General features: G+C 32.2%; 2 protein-coding genes across 2 annotated transcripts; one reads left to right on the top strand and one right to left on the bottom strand.

The window, feature by feature from the left end:
• Positions 1–5,010: 5,010 nt before the first annotated feature.
• On the bottom strand, positions 5,011–6,483 carry LOC123908506 (BOI-related E3 ubiquitin-protein ligase 1-like). Its single transcript, XM_045959162.1, has 3 exons — positions 6,171–6,483; positions 5,763–6,075; positions 5,011–5,576 (listed from the first exon to the last, which is right to left on the bottom strand). The coding sequence occupies exons 1-3, from the start codon at positions 6,230–6,232 to the stop codon at positions 5,034–5,036; spliced, it is 918 nt and encodes a 305-aa protein (XP_045815118.1). The 5' UTR covers positions 6,233–6,483; the 3' UTR covers positions 5,011–5,033.
• Positions 6,484–13,218: 6,735 nt separating this feature from the next.
• LOC123911078 (oleosin-like) lies at positions 13,219–13,882 on the top strand. Its single transcript, XM_045962423.1, has one exon. It carries the CDS (start codon positions 13,282–13,284, stop codon positions 13,762–13,764), a length of 483 nt encoding a protein of 160 aa, XP_045818379.1. The 5' UTR covers positions 13,219–13,281; the 3' UTR covers positions 13,765–13,882.
• The last annotated feature ends 5,898 nt before the right edge of the window (positions 13,883–19,780 follow it).

Here is a 19,780-nt window from a genome sequence, read left to right as displayed (position 1 = left end):
TCTCATTCATAAACAATGTTGGACATAACCACTCATACTTGAAACTACAATCTCCTTCCAAGTGCGAGTTCTCAGATCCTATAGTTGATCCAATACCAAAATATACATTCCCGCTCCCCACCAAGTTAAACCACAACTCTGATAACACATGTTAGTCGCTTCTTTTAACACAATTCCGGCTTATATTTTAAATATGAGATTAATTATGCAATCATTGCGTAAGATTATTTTACATTAACATATAGTCACAGCTCTTCAATTTGAAACAACATATTATATATATTTTAAATTAAAATTGTGTTCGATGTCTTCGCATATTGTGATAAGTTTAGTGTAAAATAATTTTACACTCACAATGTATATTTTTAATTTCTTTGTAAAATTAACGGATTGTAGATTCAGGGAATACTTTGTAAAATTAATGGATTGCAAATTTATAGACTACTTTGTATTTTTTTTCTTGAGTCATGGACTAAAATAACATCGAGTTTCATATTTAGGAACGAAAATGATTGCTTTCCCCTAAATTAACACATTTAAGAGACCTCATTGTTTGTCCTCACTAATTTTACATTGAAAATGCGGGAATACTTTGTAAAATTAGAAACTACTTTGTATTTTTTTTTCTTGAGTCGGGAACTAGAATAACGAGTATCATATTTACGAACTAAAATGACTATTTTCCCCTAAATTAACACTCTTAAAAGACCTCATCATTTGTGCCTCACTAATTTATACTCCCTCGATCTTAAATATAAGCAAAAGTCAAAACATATTTAATCTAAATTTTAGCCAAATACATTTTGACTTTTGCTTATATTTAGTAGTAATTTTTTTTAGAGAAGAAACTCAATCATAATTATAATGGATAAGCAATAAAAACATCAAAATCAATTTTAATATATTTGGTGTACCATATCTTTAGTTATTCGGCATGATCAATATTCTTAACTTGTTATGAATCTGTCTCTTTGTCACAGCATAATATGGCTTGGCATTTTCCATTAATGGACGTGGTTCAGAAGGCAATTTCAATAATACAGGCCTTCAATTTAGTACATGTCACCCCATAATGGGAGTCCTGAAAAATTGTCAGCATCTGTATTTGAGGGGTTTGATTGTGATATGTCAGTATTATCTTGGCACAAGCTCCCTTTAATGCCCAACAACACATGTAGTATGAACCACTGGCCACCTTATATTGCTTTGGACACTTTTCCTATTTCTAGTGCTGCCACTTTCCAAACACCTAATTGGAAGCATCCCAGCAATAAATGAAATTCTACCTCCATTATGGAGGAAAGTATCATGACAATTCACAATTATCAATGGTCCTTTTAGAAAATATTTTTGTTTTTTTATTACTATAGCTTATACATCAATGAAAAATATTGAGACTAGCTATAGAAAATGTTTGTTTACTAAAAAATACTTATATTTCATTCATAATTATATGTTGGTACATTAATGAAAAAGATTAAGACTAGTTGTAGATGTGGTTAGTCTTGCAAATGCATGATTACCTTATGAGTTTATCTCCTATTATACTCAACATGAGAGTTTTTAAAGAATAAATTAAATCGGTGCTTACGTTTGATCATAACATCACCAAATTCAGTAACATCATTTATTCTTTTGTGAAAATAATCCATCATTTTCATCAAATCGAGAGCAAAACTCCTTCAATTTACAAATCATGTATGTAGTCAATAGTAGGCTTAATTGAATATTTGGTTCGCATCCCTTAAGTTTATTTTAGGTTTTAATTTGGTCTCTTACTTTTAAAAAGTTTCAAGTTGATCTATTGTTACTGATTTCAACATAAGTTCGTCATTTTCATTAAAATTTGAGTTAATTTAATCTAACTTTCCGTTAAATTTTGAGTTAATTTCGTCTAAAACTTCCACGTGACACCTTCTTAAGTTGTCCATGTATGCAAATATGTTTGCTAGGTGGACAATTTTAGTATAAATTTATCTAAAAGGATTAGTTTGAAACTTTTTAAACATAAGTGACCAAATTAAAATTTAAAATAGACTTAAGAGATCGTACCTCCACATTACACAAAGGTGATCCACATATAGTTTTGCTTGCTGTTCGCGGGGAGTTGATGGTACGCGGACAAGTTTCGGTGTTGGTGGATGGTTCATTCGTGAATTTTAGATCTTGGTTGGTGTTCGCAGACGCTCACTTGATGATAGTTTGTTAGGATCGACTAGGTTGATTCCACTTGTGCTGATTTATCTTTATGTATCACTGGTTAACCTACACTTTTGTTGTTTTACCAGGTGAAAATGTAAATTTTTATTTCTTATATAAATTTTTATTATACTATTTCTTTTGAAATACACTTTTGTTGATTTATCTTTATGGTCCCAGTTTTTATTTCTTTTGTAAATTTTATATTATGAGAGTATGGTAGACGATGAGGTCCTTGGGCTAGTCAATTTTGTTGATATTTCTAATGATCCTTTTATGCTCGCTATTCTCTTAACTTATTTAAAAAAAAATTAAAAAAAAAAAACTTTTATGTAAAATGAATTTAAAATATGAATTTTTGGTACCCAACTTATATTTTTTTTTTTGTCAAGTAGCCTAGTGGCTTGAAAAACCACCTTAAAGGTGAATAAGTGGAGTGTCCCGAGTTCGAAACTGGGCTCCTGCACATGTAATGCGAAGTCCCTACCAACTAAGCTAAACTCACGGGAACACCCAACTTATATTGTTGAGTACCGGTATATCTAAGTAAAATTCATTTAAAATATGAATTTTTAAAAATATAAATTAATATGAAAATATGACATAAAACTGAATTTTGTCTACTAGTACCAAATTATGTAAGTTGGATACCGGAATTTTCACCATTAAATAAATCACTTCTAAAATTATATATTGATATTTAATTTTTTTTTGTCTTGCTAATGAGTTTTCCTATAACACTCTTTTAAGTATTCCATTTAAAGAAATTATTTATTCAAAAAATTAAACATTTTAGTTTTTAATGCTTAACTAGTATATTGGGCACTGTTTAGCATGATCCAAACTTAATACATGAGATTTTTAAAGAGTATCTTGTGGACATTGGTAGCATGCATCTCCCTAATTTTTTTTATCTTTTCACTTTAAAAGTGAAGCAAGGGCACCAGATTTCTGATTGAGATTAACTCAATCTTACAAAATTGGATTATAAAATGAGGATTGTCTCTATCATCTCATATCTAATGTCGGACTCCCTCAAACCTAATACAATATTAGGCTTAGTGCGTAGATATTTATAATAGGCGAACAAATAGTGAAACCCAAGTATAAGATAATCTAGAAGATCATATTAGAATTTTAGTAAGACCTAACACATCCTTACAAATCGTGAGCTATCATGTTAGAATTTGATAAGCAAAGGGATATGTTGTTGAATAAATGTGAAAGAAGAAGCTGCCCTTGTAGTAGAATACTAGTGTGGGGACATATGATTATGGCATAGATAGGAGTAACAAAGAAAGACGCAAGGGGCATCCCTTTAATGGGGGAAATGGCACAAGAAACAACAAAATGGTGTCATTGCTTATTAGGCAAGGAAAACTTTTTAGTAGTATCTATCTACTATCTATCGATGCCCGTGTTACGATGGTTACCTACACATTACACATACAGTCTCTCCCTCCAATTAATCTGCAGCAAGCAAAGAGACTTGAGTTATCTTTTTCCTATGTTTGCTTTCACTTTACGAGGATTTTAGGTACTGTCCATACTTTAAAGACCTTTTTCATAACCATTCAAACAAATTCATTATGAAGAAAGCAAACAAAAGGTAAACCACTCATCACATTCACAGACGTTTTTCCTGAATTGATGCCTGTTCTGTTGTTCATAACCATATCTTTTCTTTATGTTATGACCTGTTCTCTTGTTCTGTTCCACTTTTTTTTATTCATATCCATCACCCTTTATTCCAATGGACAATGAGGATTCTCTGTTCTTTCTTTCCCTTCCAACGATTCATTTACTCAAAGTGGGAGACACATCTCTCTTGCTTCCTGCTTTTTACTTTCCCATTTTATCTAACTTTGTGTATCATCAGTATTCTACCCTTCATTTTCAATATAGTAGTGTATACAGTACTAGGACTATGTATTGTGTACCACTATTTTAACTTTTTTATTTACCCCTAGTTTATTTATTTACATTTTTTATACTTGTCACCGGTATAATCTAATTCAAAAATCAGTTCTAGTATCGAGTGGTTCTAAACTCTCCCGATTGCAGTTGTGAGGATTAAACTGAGATATCTATAAATAATTTCCTAAGTTCTTCAACATAATTTATGAAAACAATTTATCTATAAAATTATAAATAAAAAAGTATAACTTAATTTAATTTTTGTTATAAAAATAATTGCCAGATAAACGTATGTGTATGTATATTTATATGTTACAAACACTTAATTAATTGAAAAAATTATATGTTGATGCCTAAATATGAAAGTTATACTATTTTGAAATGAAAATTCAATAACTATAAAAAAAGTAGCTAACAGTCATTGATGCCATCTCCATGATAAGATTATAGGAAAAAAAAATGAGTAAGATTAAACATAACACTAAAACAAATCTGATTTAACCAAAAATCCTAAACAAAAGACACGTGTATTTTACTAAAAAACACACCTGTATTAATATTTTTCCCAAGCCTAACTTATTGGAATAAATTTCGTAACACTATATCTTTGGCCGAAAGAAACAAAAAATGGTTACGAAAAAGATTAGTGAATGAATCATCGTTAATTACTCACCATAATCCGTTACTAATACTGTAATAGATTTAGTACTAGACATTATACAATTAATAAAATAAGATCTAATTATTTCAATATTTTAATGCTAATCCGTTTTTAAGAAATCCTAATCTTTGATTTTGAATTATATTTTGGTATCGACGGTTGCAATTCGCAATTAAGCCATGCATACTGAAAAAAAAGTAATTTGAATTTCAAATTTTGTTTTCACAATTGAATTAACAAAATGAATGGTAATGGATTAAGAAAAATTTACATGAACACTAGCATTGATACCAGAAAAACAAAGAGGGCAGTTACGTATGTGGGTCCCACACACAGTACACATACACAAATGTCTACATGGCAGTAACAGCACTACTGACTCTCTTACCCCACAATTGTTGCACATCTTCCCCACCACCATCACCGACGTTTCTTCACCTTCCTCCTCCACGTCACGGTGGTCGTCGTCGTGGTGGTTGTTACTCGAACAACTTGATTCCGCATCTTCCGCTTCCTCAAGGTGGTTTTGATTCTCGTTAACGTGCGCCAGCACTTGTTCTAATTCGTTCCTTAACGTATTAACAGCGGTTTCATTTGTTATAGCCATCTCTCTCCAAATCTGATTCTCCATTATTAAACTCTTCACTTTTTCTTGAAGCATCAAATTGTATTTTCCTATGTTATCAAGTTCTTCCTCTTTTTCCTTCAGTTTCTTCACTACTGCATCTTGAATTGCACATAGTAACATTCTTGATTGCTTCGTTCTTTGCTCTTCTAACTCCATTCTCACTTTCTCTGTCTGTTATTATTATATTCAATATTCAACAACAAAAATTAATTAATAATTAAAAAATCTAAGCCTCTAAGCAATAAATTCGTATAACTTCCTTATAACCGTTCGTTACACAGTTTTTTTTTTCTTCTTGTGTACAAGAAAAAAAAAAATAATAAATTAAAAAAAAATGGAAAGATGAAATTTACATACATGTTGAGTGATTAAGTGATCGATTTCTGATTGATGATTTTGGAAATGATGGAGAAGGTTTTGGTCAAGAATAGGTGATTGATGTGAAAGTTTGTAGTGTTTTTGAGTGTTTGATTCTTCATGAGTTATGAAGTCTCTGTAACGTTTCCTTGAATCAGGGATATTGTTGTGGTAGGTGACACTACTATCAGCTTTTGGTTCACAGAAAGGAAAGAAGGATTGAGGATGATGCATTGTTGAAGACATGGGCATGGGAATATTGTAGAAGTGTTGTTGTTGATTATGATTGGGTTTGATGTTGATGTTGTTTTCTCTGAAGAAAATAACAGAGGAAAAGTTATTAAAGCCATAAAATTTGATGAAAAATGAATGAAGATACAGTAGTGAAAGAATGAAAGTAATATATACCTGTTATTGTTGTTTAGTAACTGTGGAGAGAAGAAATTGATGTGAGGAGTTTCAACCGCCATGAGAAGAATGTTGTGAATTTGTTGAATGTTTTAGTAGAAAAGAATATGATGATGATAAAAGTAAAAGGTGTGAATGAATGAATAGAATATATGAGATGAGAAAAGAGAAAGGGAACACGAAGGAAGAATGCAAATGGGGTGGCGACTACTACTCGGGAGTCATGTACTGAATGGGTCTTGTGTGTTTATTTAAGGCTTTGGCTCTTCTTTAGAGATAGAATAAGTCAAAACTCATAACGTATTTGCTTTCTTTTTTCCTTGGTTACAGAGAAATCTATTTAAACTTTCCCTTTCACTTTATTAGAGGAAAAAGCAGTTCTGGATTTAATGATTTTTTTTATTCAAGAAATCCAGTAGTTAGAAATTCTGAATAAGTGGTTCGAATTTCGGCTCTTGTACATATAATGCAATGTCAACGTCAATTGAGTTAGTTTACGAGAACTACTGAATTATTATTAGGGTGGGTATAAATAATATTAATACTTCGGTTACTATTATAAGTAAGAGAATTATTTGTTATGTTCATTGAAAAAATAATGTATATTCTCCGGCTTCATATGTAAGTAAAAGTAACTTTTTTAAATTCATTAAAAAATTGATGTATTTGGTCTATATTTTAGACTAAATACATCTATTTTTCAATTAATCTAAAAAAGCTATTAACAAAGTGTTGAATTATTAACTTGGTAGGGAGGACCACGGTTCGATCCCGCAACTGCATTTGGGAGGGGACTGAAACCACTTGATGTCAGAACTCGTCTCGAACTCTGGACTACTAGAACCCCTTTCCCCTAGGAACCAGAGGGTAAAAACCAAAAAAAAAAAGTGGTGAATTACTTGGTACACATATTATGTGGATATGTATAAGTACATTTGTTGAGGTGGACGATTCTAATTGATTTACAAATAGTATTTATTGATTTTTCAATATTAATATTATTTGTGAACCAATTACAATCATCCACATAATGTATTGGTAATTGTCCACATAATATGTATACCATAGGTTCACCAAGGAAAACTTTATGGTACAATTGATAATTCCCCGGTATTAAAATGATAGGTAAATGGATTTTTTTTTAATAAATAAATTTTTCAATAATTTAAAATATTATAATAACTAAATATTATTTATCAAAATTGTCAAATATATAAAATTTGATATTTTTTGAATTTTTATTCCTTATAATTGTCATTATTGAATATTTTTAATGAACAATTTTAAAAAGTTAGTGAATTGTTTATAAAAAGTGAAATTGTAATTTTTCTTGTGATATTATTATCTCTGAAATATAATAATCGACTTAATTAAAAAAAATAATTAATCTATTAATTTAAAAATTTAACAATTTAATATACCAGTAGGTTAATTTTAATTTATCAGTCGTGTAATCTATAACAATATATAAAGGGGATAAGGGAGTTTTGGCTGGATTTTTTTTGGTCCATTTTGCCCTTAACTTTCTTTATGGTTTTTTAATTATTCCATAATTGCCCTTAACTTCCTCTTTTTTTTTTTTTTATGGTTTTTTCATCTATATCTATTCTATACTATAATCTATAACAATATATAAAGGGGATAAGGGAGTTTTGGCTGGATTTTTTTTGGTCCATTTTGCCCTTAACTTTCTTTATGGTTTTTTAATTATTCCATAATTGCCCTTAACTTCCTCTCTTTTTTTTATGGTTTTTTCATCTATATCTATTCTATACTATAATATATAAAAAGAATACATGAGTTATGGGGTAGAATTTTCATAATACCAACATTACCCTTACTTTTTTTTAGTAGCAACAAAAATCTTTTATTAACAAACTCACCATAACATAAGGCGTATCTTTTTTTTGGGTACATAAGTTAGACACAGGCAGGCGCGCCTGCCTGGCCCGCTAGTAATAATAATGTATGAAATGAAAAAAATATAAAACAGAAGTTGATGGTCACTCGACGAATGACGAGCATCCAAACTGCCACAAATCAACAACGTGGCGAGTGGAAAAGAAGCCACGTGAGAAAGAGAAAATAGTTGGGTAAAGAATGGATACAGTACACGTGCGAGATGCGGGAGTAAGAACAAACGAAAACAAACAATAAAGAGTAACCCGTGAGCCACGTAAAGGTGGGACCCATTGAAACGGTTTACCCGCTGGATTGCCTTAAACAAGTTTTGTCCTAAAGTACGGACAAATTGGGCGGATGATGCATGAAATGAAATGTGGTGTTGGATGGGGATATATACGGCATTTTGTTTTGTTACGCTATATATCGGTCAAATATTCAAAATTATAGTACCAGTTCCATTAATACTTGCTGCACACCATTTTCACGTTCTGCCATCAACTACGGAAAATTAAGTAAGTGGGCACAACTACACATCTCTGAATCACTGGTTTTTACTATCAAACAAATCATATTACTATTTCGTAGTACGTACTGTACTAATATATCGGTCAAAATTTAATCCCTCTCTCACCGCATCAATCCACCAATGTCCAGTTCATTACTTCAATTATTTAGATTTAGATAATGTTATGCACCAATGGTATAGTTTTGTTAAGGAAAATGTTTTTTATTTTGACTTATTGTTAATGAAAATGTTAATTATTGTGTTTTTCCCAATTCCCATTACTTAAGGAGTTAAAGTGTTGTAAAAAAAAGGAGTTAAATATAGTGGTTCAAAAAACAAATTAAATATAGTAAGTTGTCCATAAATTTTAGTTTAATTGACAAGAATATCAAAATAGTTAGGTCAGGCGTCATGGTTAATGTTGATATCAGGTCCTTTACTTTGTGTGTGTTGAACTTTTAATGGCTTATCATTTTTTATATCTACTAATAAACAATATATTTCATTTAGTTTTTTTTATAAGAAACACTTTTAAAAGAACACACAGGCTAAAAAAACTAACTTTTATTGTTAATAATGCTAAAATTTTATGTTTTATTCCAAAATTAACCTTGGACTAACATATGAAATAGGTCTCTCTAATTAATGCACTAACATTGAAATGAATTATTTGATTTTATTTAATAAAGGTATCAATGAAATTATGTATTTAATAAAAAATAAATTTAAAGAGCGTTTCTTATAAAAAAAATCAATTTTTTTCCAAAGTGCTTCTAATAAAAAAGATCGGCTGAAATATTAAAGTTATTTAAAAAAATTTGTAATCAAATTTTTTTGAGCAATTTTTTTAAAAGTATAAAATAATATTTTTAATATAAATACTTTTATTGCCTCTTCTACACTTTTTTTTTAAAAAAAATTTGGGTACAATACACTTTTTCTTAATATTACTCTTCTAAAGTAAGTGTGTGTTTGACTCTTCTTATTTTCTATTCCTCTACTTATTTTAAGGAGAAGTATGGCCAAACACAATTTTGATAAAGTTCTTAACATAAAAAGTGTCTTTTTTTAATGAAGAAAACACAATATAAGTGACTTAAAAAAAGAATTTATGATAATTATATTTTTTAAGTTTTTTTTACTCTAGTCTTTTTTAAGTTTTTATTATTAGTTGTTATTATTTTTTTAAGTTTGTTATTAGTATAAACCACTAGGTTTGATCTAAAGGTGAGACATTTTGATAGTATGCATGAGGTTCTAAGTTCGATCCTCATTACCAACATTATAAACAAAAAAAAGTTTGTTAATTATCTGTTATTATCTTTTTTTTTGTCTTTTTTATTGTTATCGTTTTCGATATTTATCCAAATATTGTTTACATCGCTTTTTAGGTTTGTTATTATTAAGAAATTATATCTTTTAAAAATATTTTACCAAACAAATTTAACTTAAAAGTGACAATTAAGTTGAAAAAGATAATAAATACCAAACAACTTCAACTTTGATGGATTCTAAGGTGAGGGAGCAATTAAGTCCCTCACCGGTGTACCATACTATTTTACTGTTAGATTAAATGGTCCATTTTTTATTAACCTTCTTCCAAAAAAAATAAACAAAAATAAAATCTTGTATCTCCTCTTTGCAAAACTGCTGCAACCATCCATTCTTTTTCTCAGAATTTCTGTGAAAAAAAGAAAAGAAAAAGGATTTGGATTTGAAATAATAAACATTAATATATGTGATGGAAATTTAGAAAAGTATTGTATTTCTCTTTGAGTAAAAAATGAACACAAATGAGAAAAGTAATTGGACTTTTCAACCATGGAAATTGGACATCGATGATGAATTAGTAAACTTTAAACTTGGTGTTAATGGTTGTATGTTAATTAAAAAGGAAATGAGAGAAGGTTTGAATAATCCTTCTTTTTCTTAGAGTTGTTTTTTCTTGTTTTGATTATTTCCTTGGTTATGGTGGCAGTTAGATGTTTTTGAGTGTGGGAGATGGTGGTGGAGAACCACCGTGACAAGAAAATAATTGGGTTCGATGTTTGGGAAGAAGCCGATGAACAAGGATGTTGGATGACTAATGACTAATAATTATGTGTGATAGTAAAAAATGTTATCATGTAACCTAATTTAATCTAATGGTTAATTTTAATGGTACACCGGTGAGGGACTTTAATTGCTCTCTCACCCTAGAATCCACCTTCAACTTTAAGTTTAAAGTTTTTATTTTCACTCTATCAAGAAAAAGTTTTTATTTTCAACTTTATTCTTAAAGTGGCTTTTAAGTCTTAAAAAAGTAGGGTCAAACGCACACTAAATTATATCATCTATTAATTAATAAATAAATCATATATTATGGACCCGTTTAGATTGACTTATTTATGAGTTTATGAGAAACAAGCTTGCATGTATTTTTATAAGTTTTTTAAGGTAGTTTATGAAAAAAAGAAAGAAAAAAAACATATAAGGATACAATTTTTGTTATTGAAAATTTATGAATTAACACAAAAGTTTATTTATTTGCATAAGTTGTTTTCATAATCTAAAAAATAAGTGAAATCCAAACGAACCCTATATAAGTTTGTTATAATGACAAGTTTTAATTTTTTTTTATCACTCGCTTTAGAGAGTGTAATTATTCTTTTAAACATACCAACCGTTCTGGGCAAGATTCAAGATTCTATAAGTGAGTTTGATCTCTCAAGAAAAATAGGCCCAAACATCGATTGAACCTTTCAAAAAACTTGATCTGCCTATCTTATTAGATAAGGGTGAGACCGAGTCATGCCTAGGAGGAGATATGTCCATAAAAATAGGAACACATGAGACACATCCCACTACTTCCTCCATTTTTTTATAAATTAAGGGCATCTAGATATCAATTTAGGGGTATGCGTCCAAACTATGTTGACATCCCTACCCTTCCATATCTCATATCTATATCTCACATTAAATTAAAAAACAAAAAATTACAAGGGGACTAAGCCTTATCCTGAAGAAATAAAAAAGAGTCAATTAAAATTTCAGTAATAGGAGAACTCAAGTTTGTTCCGCAAGAAATCATCACACACGGCTGAAATATTAGATGATTTTCATAAAGACATGTTAGGGGGCACCCTTAGAACGAGTATGGTACGGCCGACCTGGGCTTCGGGCTAAGTTCTTGTTCTTCTTTTTTCGGAATTTAGAGACAAATGGCCTGAAATGCTCTTCTTGTTTACTACTTCCTCCGCAAGTATATTGTGACATATGTAGAAATGGAAAGGGGAAGAATATTCACCATAGCGAAGACGGATGGACGGAGAACAATTTTGAGAACACGGCAGAGAAAGGAGAAGCACCCTCCGTCCATTTACTACCCCATTAACGTCCCTATACATGTCATGTAATTTGGTAGTGAAAAGTAAGGTATTAATTGGATGTGTCACTTTCGTGGAATCAAACAACGAATACCTCTCCCATGCAAGGACCACCATAAAACTTTCAACTCCATAGTGGAACCTACATTATCATATCCCGCGCACACAAAAATTGATTTCCTTCTCACAAAATATATACTATAAGTGTGAATAATAAGATAACGAAAGGTAGGTTGAATAAAATGGAAAAATTATTATTGTAAAAAAAAAAATAATAATGGAACAATTAATCACCCCCATCTCCCAACTCAAGTCCAAAGAGGATCATTTGTATGTCTGTGAGATCTCATATCTGAATTTAGATGATGTCGACGACGGTGTTCAATCTAATAATTTCAGTATTTTCGGTTAAAACTTTTGAATTATTAATGCTTGCCTAAGTTATTAAGCCAATCTTGGTGTGGTGGCCTGCCTAATTTCTAACGTGTATATGAAATGTGTTTAGTACGTAGGTTAAGGAATCCTTGATCACTTCGACAGTTCCAAAACCTTTGTGTAGACGAAGCTTGGTTTCATTTGCCTTTTGCATGTGGGCTTGAAATTCGTATTGAAATAAAACAAAATGCCAAATTTCCTAATCCAAATATGTATATGTACTTTTCCAATTGACATAAAATACAAGTTTTCTTTATATATAGCTAGTGCTAGCTTCCAAACAACATTAATTTCTAAATTTTTCTCTGAAGAAGCATCATCAACTGCCACTAATCAATTGTTTGCTTCATATTTCAATACATGTGTATGCGTGTGTGAAAGATAAAGTTGAATTTTTTATGCCAATCAATTGGAAAATTTCTGTGGTGACCGATGATTCAGAAAGTCCTTAAAGAATCCGTCCATGGTACAATGACTATTAATTTGATGTTGAAAAAAGCGAAGGGAAGCGGATGGAATTTCCTTTCTACGTAAAAATTTAATAAAAACTTCCACATACAAAATGGAGTGATCGGGGTTCGAACCCTCTTCATGACATCCGACACTAGTAATTTTGATAGTTCTATTAGTTGAGCTAGAATTCGTGGACTCTTATTCTATAGGTTTCTATTTATAAAAAAACAAGTAAATAAATAAATAAATACATTTTTTTCACATTAAACCGCAAATGACAAGAAAAAGTCAATAGTCTAATTCATGCTAGTGATCGACCTGATATGAGGGAAACCAAACCACCAAACCCCATTCCCCACCTCCATTTCTTCCACGTAAACACTGTTCTACCATTTCATCTTCATTTTCATTATTCAGTTTCCTCTCAAATAAACCACATTACGTACCAATGGCTGATCTTAACCAAAGCTCAGCCCAAACACACAGTCACAGACCCACCTCATCTTCCTCCGTAGTCTTTCTAAGAAAGCTTCAAGCATCAAACTCATCAACCCAACTAACAGCCGGAATCTCAACTCTTCTCGTTACCGGATCCATTTTTCTCCTTCTCACCGGTTTATCCATCACCGGAACCCTTATCTCTCTCATTTTCTTTTCTCCGTTGATCATCCTTTCAAGCCCGATATGGGTCCCCGTGGGTACATTTTTTTTCCTCCTTGCCGCGGGATTCTTGTCCGTGTGTGGAGTTGGTGTTGTCTCCGTCGCTGCTTCCTCATGGTTGTACCGTTACTTTAGGGGTCTTCACCCGCTCGGTTCAAACCAGGTTGATTATGCGCGGAGCCGGATTTATGATACAGCTACACATGTTAAAGATTATGCAAGAGAATACGGTGGGTATTTACAGAGTAAGGATGCAGCTCCCGGTGCTTGAACCAAACCGGTTGGGTTTGGTTTGGTTTGTTTACCCTGGTTTTATATATTGATAGTCACTACAAGAAAACTGTGATCTAGCTTTCAAATTTTTAGGCGTCAGATCATTTTTTTATGCTACTAGCATTTCTTTCTAGAATGCGAAATCTTTTTGTGGTAATATTTCCATTTATGGGGGCTAGACGTTAGCTTGAGTCAAATAAAATTGCCACTCGCAAAATAGAGTGCGAACTGAAACACAGTTCGCTATTTAGCGTGCGAACTAGGACGAACTCGGTTTACATTTTAACTAGTGAACCTTATAAAAATGTGGTCAATATATATTTTAATTTGTCACTGGAGCGGTTATTACATTATCGATCAATCACACATAGACACCGTAAAAATAGCTATACTGAATTGTTATTTTATTTGATATGACCAAGATTATATTTATACTTACAATTGTTACTTTAAATTGTGAATTGTGTTTCATTCAAAATTGTTACATGAGAGATAAGAGAAAGGTGAAAAAGACAAAAAAAATTGATTTTTATAAGGTGCATCCTAGAATGCGAACTTTTTTTTTTTTGACAAAAGAATGCTAACTCTTTTTTCCCCATTTTTTCCTATTTACAAGCTTGCATCCTAAGTAGCTAGCCGGTTAAATTGGGAATGTCAGGGAGTGCGCAAGTAACGGGGGCACGAGAAGAAATTCTCTCTTTAAGATTGTGAAAGTGAAACTATCAGCAAGAACAAGAATTCCGTCTTGTTCAAAGTCTAATATCATACTATTAATTTTGCGGTGATTAGTGAAAATGAAAATAGAAAACAAACATCAGAGGCTTGTTCTTAACGAAGTTTTCACTTAAAGTTAACTACAAACTAAATTGAAATCAAATCTAGGAACTTTGCACGGTTGCAATTGCAGATGATTATTCAAGCATGTATCTAATAACCAATTCCTGCGCAAGTAGGATCTAAAATTTCTGCAGAAGCAGATTCAATAACTCATAAAATGCAAAATATAGCTAAAAATGGGAAGTATTTAGCAGTTTCATATAACCTAATCACACAATTGTTAAAAATTGTCTTGCAATCAAATATCACTTCATTACTCATTTTTCCAAGCATACAAAATAAGAGAAAATCTGTAAAGAGTAGTGTATACTTCCATGAAGAAGCTCAATGCATACAACAATGGTGAGAAACACATCTGTGTGTAATGAACCCACCACATTGGATAGGCCCAAATAGGAGTTAGTCAACTTAAGCCCAAATAATGAGACTATGTGGAGACATGAGTTACTATTAATAGGGTAGTAGGGGTATTTTGTGAGTTATGTGATTGGTGAAGTTGTTATTCTTCTCTCCCAAACTCTCTTTTCACATCTCAAATTCCTTTTGTATTGCAACTATTTGATCTAAATTCAATAAGAATGATTCCTATCATAGCTTTATTTCCTATTCAATTTTAGTATCATTACATTGGTGCTTTCATTGACTCCATGGCATGGGCGACAACAGTAGGAGCTCATTGGAAAAAAATAGAAACTGAATATAATGCTGAATGAGCGAAATTGGCATATCTGGACGGTCCGGGATACACCGTATGGGATCGAATTGAAGCTAAAGCAGAATTGCACAAAAAATTCTTCTCACGGAGCTCGTCCCATGGTGTTGTGAACTCACCCAGAGAAACCTTAACACAACCAGTTAAATCGCACTTCGCATCTCCCATGTTGGAATCGAATCGGCAACGCAATTTGCGCACGACTGAATATGCACACGAAATCCGAGAGTCAGGTGCAAGAATTCTCAAGTTGTTGCAAGAGATTGATGCCACTAAGTCCCAAACGAAGAATGAGACGCTTCAAATTTCGGACGAAACTTTTCCGTCAATGGAACCAATCGATGCTTCAAATTCGTTAACAGTTGTGTTGCCGGTGTCGAAGGATTTCCTTCCCTCCAAGGAACCGACAGAACCATCTGTTGTCATTGATGAGTTTCTGATTTTAGATGAATCTCTTCCTTCCATGGAACCAACCAAAGAACAATCCATGACTGATGAATCTATTGGTGTGAGCAATTTAAGGATGGAAGAATTGATGCCGGTGAGTGAAATTCTCGACAAGGCTCTTGTTCGTATGCCTCATCTCAACCATGCCGCAAGCTATGCATTCTCAGATGATTCCCATCAATGTATCAGCCGTTTTGACTACACACGGAGTTTAGAGCTTCCGCTGGTTGATTTACAGAGTTTGAAAGCTGATATGGTTCATCTACCCAACCCATTAATTGTGAAATCGTCTTCAGTGTTTGATCCACCGGTACCTAAACCACCAGATTTGACTCAAAATGCCATAACATATCCTGCACCGCCACCAGAACCACCAGACAATGTTACACTTTCGACATTGATTGATCTTATGACTGAGGTATTTCCTTCCTTTTCCACTTCCCTTGCTGCACAGAAGCTGTTTGTTTATTTGCCTCATAGAAACAAGATTAATTGGTCTCACATTGATTCTATATATGCTCAACATAGTTTCAACTTTTTAGGCGTGGTGTTGTTTTTTCATTTCCTGAAAAGTGACATTCTGAATCCAACTGAATTTATTCTTAGTCATGACATTAAAGTTGGTATACAATGGGGTGCTATCAACCATTTTCTCCATCTATATGGTATGGTTGTGAAGAGTGTCTCTATTCAACATGTTTGTGGGGGCACCGTTTTGATTGATTTTTGGGCAAATTATGGTTGTAGTATTGAACCCAATTTGTCTCGTGCTGGTCATGTAACCAAAATCATTGTCATGTGGACTACAAATTCACCACAGGTGAAGCTTATGCATTGTTGTGTAGTATGGTTAGCAATTGACATAGTTGTTTCAATGGTTGATGCTTATATAGCCCATTATTGTGAAATGACATTGGAAAGGAACTTGTTCTTTTTTAAGGAATGGATTCCTGATAAGAGTGCCAACACTTACTATAACTTCATTGCTGCAAATTGGTGTACTACTCATTTCATAGCTCATATACCTTTTACCCAAGATTTTCATTTTATCAAGTCTATTTTCTCAAAAATTCTGAACTGGAGGTTTGTCAATGGTCTCTCCTTTGAATCTTTTGTTGTTACTTTTGGCCTGACCAATCTAGCTAAGGTTTGTGATTATAATTGCTCTTCCACTCTAATTGCTCATTCCTTTAGTTATCTGATAAATGGTTATTTGCTGCAAATTTATGCCAAGAGTGTCATAATGTTGTTAAAAGTGTTGATTGGTAAGCATTCAATGGAAAGAATTAAGGGCATTATTGCTAGTTGCTGCAAACCAATTATGCAGTATCAACAAGGTGGGTCCACGACAAATATTGGTGGTGTTGCTTATTTTTTCAATTCAAAGAAAGTCTTTACACAAAATGCTAAAGAAGCTAATTACATACTTGAAGAAAGGTTATGGTACAAACTAGGATTTATTATTGAGTACCATTTTGATGGAGCTGCTTGTTTCGTTTTTGCTTTGGTACAAGAACTAGAAAAATTTGGTGATGTTTGTTTATTCCATGAAAAGCAATTCATTCAATGGGATCCTGGTGGATGTTTTATTGTCCATGTGGAAATTGCTACTATTATTCTACACCATTTTCTTGACTTCAACCTTGAGGACAAGGTTTGTCTTCATAGGGGGGATAGTGATATGATTCATGTTGTTTGGATACCATGTGTGCTAGCATGGATGATTGACAATGAAGGAACTATAAATGACATCAAGGCGGTAGAAATTATGGAAAAAATAAAGCATAAAAAGATTGCGAGATTACAGTATTGTTTCATAGTGCTAGATGGAAGCCTTGTAGCAAAGCTAGTTGCTTTTGGAGTTACAAAAATTGTTACATATGGATGTCAATTCATGCATATAATTGTGAGAATTTGTGGCTGCACTAGTCAAGTGAAGATGGAAAGAAGGAAAAAGTGGGATCCTGGTAGACACAGCAATATGCATACAACAACTTGGTCAACCAAGTTCAAGCAATGGGATCCGGGTAAAATTGGTGTTGTGAGCAATTGCTACAACCTTGAGGACAAGGTTGGTTTTAAAGGGGAAGGTATTGTAATGAACCCACCACATTGGATAGGCCCAAATAGGAGTTAGTCAACTTAAGCCCAAATAATGAGACTATGTGGAGACATGAGTTACTATTAATAGGGTAGTAGGGGTATTTTGTGAGTTATGTGATTGGTGAAGTTGTTATTCTTCTCTCCCAAACTCTCTTTTCACATCTCAAATTCCTTTTGTATTGCAACTATTTGATCTAAATTCAATAAGAATGATTCCTATCATAGCTTTATTTCCTATTCAATTTTAGTATCATTACACTGTGTTAGGCGCAAGTTGAGCGTAACTGACAGAGAAGAAAGATGAGAGTAAATTGAGTTTGGAAGCAAAGAAGTTTTTTATTGCACTAACTCAGTTTTTTATAAAGATGATAACTAACTATTAGAGGTTGTAACCACCTTTAACTACTTGTAACAGAAAGTAACTAACACTACTTGACAGTTAGCTTGTTGCACAAGCAACTGTCTTATTCCTTTAATTCTATACTATCAACAAAATCCAAGACCTTGTAACCGAGAATCTCTAAATTGCTGAAAATAAACCCATAATTGTCAGAAGAGAAGGATCAAAAACAGATTGAGCTAACCACAATTTCTCAGCTGAATCACAAGTTTGAAACATGAAAACTGCATATCCTGTAGCATTTCCAACGAGCCAATTATGAACATCCCAAAAACACTTTCATTCAAAAGATCATTGCTATCAAAATCCAAAGTTTCAAACTAAATAAATAAACCTTGTATTTTTCAAATTTTCAAATACCTAATAATGTTTAACTTGATACGTATTACTTTAGCATTTCTTTACTGCCCTCAACACTTACAAAATATTCCCTAACAATGCTATTCCCATTTTCTGTATGTGTAATAACTGATAATAATGAATCTAATATGCTATTCCCATTCTATCAATCCAAATTAAGATTAAATTAAGTAACTGAATGTGAACTACATTCAACAAACTATGAATAATCACTGCACTTATAATCTAGAATTGCAGGCAAATTATATCTATATTATTTAAGGCTAATACTACAGTGCACCACTTTCATAAGAGGTCTACCGTGGACCGATGTTTAAAATCATCCGAAATTTCAATGACTGTCGACAATATTATTTAAAAATAAAAAATCACGAATCTCCTAATTTTTACACTTAAAAAAATGACATGATTGGGGATCTATGTTGCATGGGTACTCCATTTTAGACCGAGTACCGGTACCGGTTACGTACCGGGTACCGTACCGGTTACGTACCGGGTACCGGTACACGTATGGTACTCCCCCGGTACGTACCGACGCCGTACCTATTTTTTGTTTTTGTTTTTTGCAATGGGTACACACGTGGTACACCTGTGGTACGCGCGTGGTAGACCAATCCAAAAAAACACGGTTTTTTTTCTCCTTTTTCTTTTATTAGTAGTTTTTTTATAGGAAGATTTATGTTTTTTATTTGTTTATAATATAAAAGTAGCAACTATTGCTAAAAAACAATAACAAAGTAGCCGCCGGAATTATTCACTTATTCATTGAAAAGGAATAGACTCAATTCAAAGAGAGATGAAGAACTAGTTTTTATTCATACCAATCTTCGTCTTCTCTCAAGAAAGAGAAATATTAATACTTATAATTAAAGTGCAACAAAAATGTGGGATATTCGTAGAGATGAATGAGATTTATTTAATATATAGTTGATATTCTTGAAATTGCTAGTCTTTCTCACGGTGAACCTAACTAGAGGTCACTCTTTTTAGTGATGATGAAGAGAGAAATAATTGACTCTTTTTGAGCTAATTAGTTTTTAATTTCATATTTTGATGTTTCGAACAATTTAAATTACATTTAAAGTGTGGTGTGATATTTTTTATGTTTAATTATTTGTTTTAATAATATAACTCTATTATTTGATATACTCCCTC

This window comes from Trifolium pratense, linkage group LG2 (assembly GCF_020283565.1).
Source record: "Trifolium pratense cultivar HEN17-A07 linkage group LG2, ARS_RC_1.1, whole genome shotgun sequence".
Classification (NCBI taxonomy): Eukaryota; Viridiplantae; Streptophyta; class Magnoliopsida; order Fabales; family Fabaceae; genus Trifolium; species Trifolium pratense.
This window is presented reverse-complemented; position numbering and strand designations above follow the sequence as displayed.

Coding starts and splice junctions, on each gene's coding strand:
- LOC123911078 (XM_045962423.1), top strand. CDS start 13,282: ATGGCTGATCTTAACCAAAGCTCAGCCCAAACACACAGTCACAGACCC.
- LOC123908506 (XM_045959162.1), bottom strand. CDS start 6,232: ATGGCGGTTGAAACTCCTCACATCAATTTCTTCTCTCCACAGTTACTA. Junction 6,076..6,170: donor TTACTAAACAACAATAACAG/GTATATATTACT, acceptor TATTTTCTTCAG/AGAAAACAACATCAACATCA. Junction 5,577..5,762: donor ATCACTTAATCACTCAACAT/GTATGTAAATTT, acceptor TAATAATAACAG/ACAGAGAAAGTGAGAATGGA.